Genomic DNA, 7,036 nt, shown 5'->3' with positions numbered 1-7,036 from the left:
GATTGGCGGAAGGGTAAAAAGGGGGATGCACCGGAGTTATTTGTGGTCCCGCCTGCGGCAAACATAGAGGCTCCGCCCGAGTCAGAGCCTGCGGTTATGGGTGATACGGTTGCTACTGATCCGGCGCGGCCTGGGGCGGGTGACACTGCTGCTACAGCTCAGGCCCGTGCCACTGGTCCAAATTCTGAAGCGGTTGAAGGGGTGCGGTACCGCGCCACCGCGATCCGCCACCACCTCCGACCACGCTCTCCGCCACTTCTACGGGTCCCACCACGTCACCTGCTCCACCTCCTGCAGCACAGTCAGCGGGTGATTTGTTCACATTTTCGCGAGCAAGTTACCGCGAGTTAGTTTTCAAGACACTAAAGGCTGAGAAACAAATTGAGGTAATCATGCAGCAACTAAAGCCCCAGATAACTAAGCAAATCAACATTGCCAAGAGAGAACTTCGGGAGGACTATGCTCAGTCTCGCGAGGTTTTCCAATCACGATTGGATGGGTTTGAGACGAGGCTGTTTGCTTTGGAGCAGTCAAAGGCAGGGGGCGGTTCGGCCACATTTCATACGGAGTTGGCAACACTTAAGGCTGAATTGGAGGCGCTGAAGGCGCACGAGCGAGTAGAGGATCTTGTTTTGGCACTACCCACTAACTTGGATATTGATATACCGGTCCAAAACCTGCTCGACTCTGAGGATGAAGGAGAGGCCGGAGCTAAGGCGCAAGGGAAACGACCACTAGATGCCGTAGTTGAGGATGTGAATGAGAGTAACAAGCGGCTGCGCAAACTGGAGGAGAATATGGTGCAAGCTGCTGCCTTGAACTCGCTGCGCGACAACTATCCAGATCCAATGGGAGCGTCGGGCAGCCGGCCCCGAGAGGCAACGCCTGATATTGCTGCATCTGAGGCAGCCGAGTCCCGAGTAGGGGAACATAGCGCCTAGGGCGCCCAGGTATCCCTCACCATCTTTCCTATTGTACTTAGAGTCGATGCATTGGGGACAGTGCAAGGTTTCTATAAAAAGTGTAACGTTTGTTTTGAAGGTTCAAACAATCAATTCAAGTATTCTCAATTCCTCTTTCTTTCCAAAGTAAGCAATTATGAATTCTTCAATTTCTTATTTCTTGTTCTTTGTCATGAGTAGCTAATTTCCCTTACTAGGGTTGTGAACCCAATTGATGGGTGTTTTGTGATTGGGTTGTGATTGATATACAAATAATGGATTATTAGGGTTTGGTTATTCTTCATTCTTCATTCATAATTAATGGTTGCAAACATTGATTTAAGCCATAGACCTTGATTTATTTGGGAAAATAATTAGGGTTGGTAAGAATAAACTACAAGAACTCAAAGCTCTAAACTTTGTTTAATAAATTCACTTAGGAATAAGAAGAATTTACTTGGCATGATTAATCGTTCTTCATAGCTACTTTCTTATATTTGGGAAAATCATAGAAATAAATAATCTTTATCTATTGGGAAATAGTAGAGATTCAAATAGGGATTAAGTGCATTCATATACTGATCCATTAGAAGTATATCAAGATCAATGCCCATGATCATACGCTCTATCTAACGGGGACACAACCTTAGCTTCTTTTACCATAAATTCACAACCAAAGCAATATTTAGCAATTAGTTACTAAAAACCCAACTTTTACCAAAATCATCGGATTAAGACATTAGACCTAAACATAGCATTCTACGAATTTAGTACCCTTTTCACACCCTATTCCCCGTGGAATTCGACCCCAACCTTGTTGGGTTACTATATTTGACAACGTCGCGTTATACCATTAATAGGTGTAATTTGAGCGTATCAAATTTTGGCGCCGTTGTCGGTAGAATACGGTTTTAAAATTACTAAATAGTGTTTGCTTTATTGAAGTCTTTTGCTTATTCCATCACACCTTGTTTGCTACTCTGTGGAAACAAGGTGAACATGAATCAGAATTGACAAAACCAACATGCTGATAACTAGGGGAATCGGTTGAACAATCGGGCTAATGATTCGGATGATGAGAATGTTTTCGCTGAGCTCGTTCCAGAGGAGGATTATGCATCTGCTATTGTTCAGCCTCGAGTTGGAGCTGCTTCGGTGAAAATTGATTCCTCTTTATATCAGTTGTTGAAGCTTGAGGGATACTTTTGGAACTCTACCGAGAATGACCCTCAACGTCATTTGCAGAATTTTGTGGATGTGTGTGCCAATCACATCCAGAACAAAGTTCCACAAGATGCTATTCGGTTGAAGTTATTCAAATATTCCTTGGCTGGAGAGGCAAGAACATGGTTCGAGAAGTTGCCCTAAAATTCGATTACTTCATGGGCAGAGATGGTGGCTGCGTTTCTCACAAAAGGGTACCCCCTAGCAAGAAGGCTGAAATTCGGGACAAGATCTATGAATTTAAGCGACAGCGGGAACAATTATATGAAGCATGGGAGAGATTCAAGGATTATTTGCGGTAAGAGCCCAAATTATGGTTTTTCGGAGAACATATTAATGGAGAAGTTCTACCGAGGGTTAGATCCGTTGTCGCAATCGATTTGCGAATAATGCGGTGATGGTTGTTTCATGAACAAATCTTATCGACGGGTGACCACCATACTTAACAAGCTGACAACTCATAATCGAGCTTCGCACTCAAACAATGCTGATGTGGTACCGTTCGGTAGTGCTATGATCCAAAATATAGTGAAGGAGAATCAAGATACTCAGCACACCTTGGCAGAACTTGCAACAAATATTTCCTTGCTGACGAAGAAGTTTGATGAATCCCAGATCAAGAAGGTCAATGTTTGTGAGGAGGAGGCAGTTTTACCAAAAGGGATGTACCATGCTCAAGATGGTCCGTTCCACGAAGGGCCCCCTATGCAGATTGAAGATGCTAATTATGTGAATAACTCTCAAGGGGGTTACCAGAGACAGAATTACCAGGGTGGTTATCAGAGTCAGAATCAATGGAGACCTCAACAAGGTCAAGGTGCTTATAACAACTCTGGGAACTACAACAATAACTATGGTGGTGCGAACCAAGGGAGCTACAACAACAGCAACAACTTTGGGAACAAGAGTTCCAACCATTATATACCACCGAAAGGGCAGTCAACAGAGGCAGGTAGTTCAAAGGTTGAAGCAATGCTTGAGAAGATTCGGCAAATCGTCTAAGTCCGAGAGAACTTTATCCGGGCCGATAGAGACGGTGGGTTCCCATACGGCGGCCTATTCGAAGCTCGAGTCACGGATGAGGGATATTTCTAGAGAGCAAAGACCCTCTCAAAAGGGAGGACTTCCGAGTGACACTATTCCAAATCCAAAGAATGGGGGAAGCGGTGTAGACCGTGTGTTTGCCATCACTACTAGGAGTGGTAAAATACTCCAAGGGGTTGATAAGAAGGTGATTGATCTTGAGCCGATAGATGAAGAAGATGAGGTGCAGTCTGAAGCACCCATTACTGTTGATGAGAAAGCTACTGACAAGAAGGGTGCTAATATTCCGGAGATAGTAAGGGCAGCTAAGAACACAAGTAAGCATGTCACGACCCAGCCCCGTAGGCCGTGACTAGTGCCCGAGCTGGGCACTCGTACTTTCTACCAACCATAATTAACTCATAGTAACATGCTAAGAATTTATACATACTGAAAGGCACGGTGAAGCATATACATATCCTACAAATAACCTAGAATGTACAGAACGCAAACACAACTGACTATACTACCCACATAACCCACAGACATGTCTACAGACCTCTAAGAGTAATAACAGAATCATATGACGGGACAGGGCCCCGTCGTACCCCTGAATAGATACATACATATATAACTGAAAAGTCTGTACCAAATATGGGCTCTCGAACAAGGGAGCACTCCAAACAATATGAATGTCCTAAAGCGGCGGCGCTCCGAACCGATCGTACGTACTGCGAGCATGAAACGCGGACCCCCGAAGAAAGGGGGTCGTACGAAATATGTACTGAGTATGTAAAGCATGGAATACAATAAACAGGATCATAACTGAACTAGGGTTTGCAGAACGAGTATAGTAATCAGAAAAATCAGAAAACAGAAAATCAGGAGACTTGCCTTTAAATCATATATCATGTATGTCCGTGTCATATCATAATGTCATCATATATGCATACCGTACCCGGCCCTCTAATGAGGGAATCGGTGGGTGAAATCATATAATCATCATACATAGCCGTCATGTAATCATATATATATATACATATATACCGTACCCGGCCCTCTAGTGAGGGACTCGGTGAAATGTCATATGCATACCGTACCCGGCCCTATATGAGGGACTCGGTCGTACTCGGCCCTTTCGGTACTCGGTGAAATATCACATACATGCGTACCCGGCCCCTACAGTGAGGACTCGGTGAAATATCATATACATACCGTACCCGGCCATCTAGTGAGGGACTCGGTGAATAATGCCCAAAAGTCTGTGCACGAATACATACCCGGCCAATACATCCTCCATGTCAATTTCATGATTTTCATTCATTTTCTACACATTACAACAACACACAAACATGCTAAATACACTTAATTCATTACTCCTACACAACACTACACCCACACTACAAAACCACATATGCACGGTTTCACTCCAACATGCAATATTTCCAAAATTTCATTCATTTTGACACACTACAACACACATGAACTATCCATAACACATAAAAGCAAGATTAAAACTCACCTTTCTTCCTCAACTTTGCAATTTGCCTAAGGTGGTGAATGAGGAAAACGAGTAGACTATTGCTTGAAACAACAACTCCACGTTACTAAGCACCCTTAAATTAGTAGGTTTGCTTGAAGAATTAATTTTTTTTTTATGGCCAAATCTTGGTCTTGATTTTGCCTATGCTTGGCCGAATGGCCCTTCTTTCTTCTTCTCTCAAAGCTTCTTGATTTTTCTTGACTTCTCTTAAGTGTTGAATGGAACATAAGATGACTAAGTCATCTTTTATAAACCAAGTATTAACCATCCATGTGGCCATGGCGCACACCAAGGTGGCCGGCCACATGGTCTCTTATTTTTTTTTTCTCCTAATAATGCACTTTCCAAAAATAGAATTCTTTCCAATAATGAAATTTGACCCCAAATGTTTCCTTAACATTTCCATGCTAGTAAAATCATACACAACTTATGCTTTTAAAGCAAACAAAAGTCTCTACCTCATATCTCGGGATAGTCTTGTCCCCAACTTATCGTAATTTACTTATATTGTCCCGTTGTTCAAAATACGGGATATAACATCCTTCCCCTCTTTAGAACATTCGTCCTCGAATGTTCAACTAGTCCCGTGCGATCTTACAAGGTCTCGGGGTTTCCTTTAGCGCCATAATGCGCAATCTCACTTGTTAACCATACTTCTGCTTCATCTCCTCTTCAACCACTCGAGTTATCTCCTCCTTGTTATTGTTTTACCGCAATACCTTAACGGAAGTCACGTCTTCAATATGTAGCTTCCTTACCTTACGAACATTGTACTAAGGTCCAGCACATCTCAGGTCAGACTTTTCCTTCCTGTCAAATTTCCCTACACCTTTCGTGGTGATGTCTTCAACGTACCCACTTGTCAATCTGAACTTCTATGTGTTGACACCGATTGTCATCATTCGATTTCTATCGTCTCTGAGATCCCATTCTCAACTTTCCGATCACACGTCATATTGTAATCCTTACCAAATATGCGCAGGTGCTCAATTTAGCTTAAAATGCCTTAGTGTAGCTTTACTAATCCTTAGGATTTACCCTGCCTTCGCCCCTTTCTCTTGCATCCGGCATCAGAGTAGGTCTTTGGTTCAATCATAGTCATGTCCTGTTTATCCCTCGTACTTAGTTCTATCTCAGTAGGTGGCTTAACCCATCTTCACCTTTCCTTAATGCACCCAGAATATCATCACTGTATTGGTATTACTGAATCCAAACTCTTTTCATTAACTACTCTGGTACAACTTGTATAAAGTACATTTAATCTCAGTCACAATCTTTTCCTTCTCCTGGTTCACTCTACTTCACATATTCCTCCCGACCTGATATTCACTTATAGCCTTTCCTATTCTACCCTCTTTTTTTTTTTTTTCCTGCTATGGGAGGCTTTCTATTTTTCTCCCTTACCGCTCACAGATCGCGGTATCATCAACGAGTAACCCTATTGCTCACATCTTAATTCTTTATCCAACCTAACAGTGTTACCCTTCACGATGTCTCTGCAACCTACTCGTTATCAGACTCCTATCTTATTCTCCTCTAACTCCCAGCACCATCTCAATTGCTATCCTAACTATTTTCCTTTTTCCCCGATTTTTGGGTCTTACTAACTTGTCTCGATAAGGAACCTTACCAACAGGTTGGGCATCCGTATCCATCGCGTCGTGGCATTAATTGTCTTTATCTTGCACTTGCGTTCCTCGTATCCGCTTCCCCCCTTTAGGGGTGTACTTATATTATTACCTGATTATATTCGTCTTACGCCTGCATTTTCATTCTCGGTCAGCCTGTACCTTTGTTTCAACATTACGATTTCCCCTTACTATTTATCTGCTCACTTCCTTTCTCTTCCTAACATCCTTACGCCAGTACTTCCCAAGTCTACCCTATAGCAAAAACGATATCAAATTGCCTTATGACATTCATGCCACTCATTTTTCTTTTCACTTGAACTTTGTTGTTCTGTCCGATTAATGCCTTCCGTATACAGTCACATTGGTGGCCAGAATACGTATACCCGCTAATATAGCCATGTATGAGGCATCACACGCTTACCTGCACACATATATAATTGCCAGTATCTCATTCACAAAAGATCCCCCAAACACTACTCAAACTGACCCTAACTCTAGTGCCGTGATGCACCTTCTTTTTCTTTACCCGATCTAGTCCAATCCGGCCTATGAGACCTCTTAAGATTTCTACCTGCTCCGTATATTCTCAGTCCCTTTAGACCACTCTAGCTTCCTATTTACTTCTTATGGCTGAAGTTGTAAGACTTTTCAGAAACTTCCTGCGGGGTCACCCA

The 7,036-nt window shown here is 42.8% G+C and overlaps 1 protein-coding gene across 1 annotated transcript; it reads left to right on the top strand.

Annotated features, from left to right (window-relative positions):
• The first annotated feature begins 2,678 nt into the window (after window positions 1–2,678).
• On the top strand, window positions 2,679–3,167 carry LOC132061231 (uncharacterized). The gene has a single exon (XM_059454082.1). The coding sequence runs from the start codon at window positions 2,679–2,681 to the stop codon at window positions 3,165–3,167; it is 489 nt and encodes a 162-aa protein (XP_059310065.1).
• The last annotated feature ends 3,869 nt before the right edge of the window (window positions 3,168–7,036 follow it).

The sequence above is a fragment of the Lycium ferocissimum genome, chromosome 6 (genome assembly GCF_029784015.1).
Source record: "Lycium ferocissimum isolate CSIRO_LF1 chromosome 6, AGI_CSIRO_Lferr_CH_V1, whole genome shotgun sequence".
Taxonomy (NCBI): domain Eukaryota; kingdom Viridiplantae; phylum Streptophyta; class Magnoliopsida; order Solanales; family Solanaceae; genus Lycium; species Lycium ferocissimum.
This window is presented reverse-complemented; position numbering and strand designations above follow the sequence as displayed.

Bases quoted from the DNA above. Each gene is read 5' to 3' on its own strand.
- LOC132061231 (XM_059454082.1), top strand. From the start codon at position 2,679: ATGATCCAAAATATAGTGAAGGAGAATCAAGATACTCAGCACACCTTG.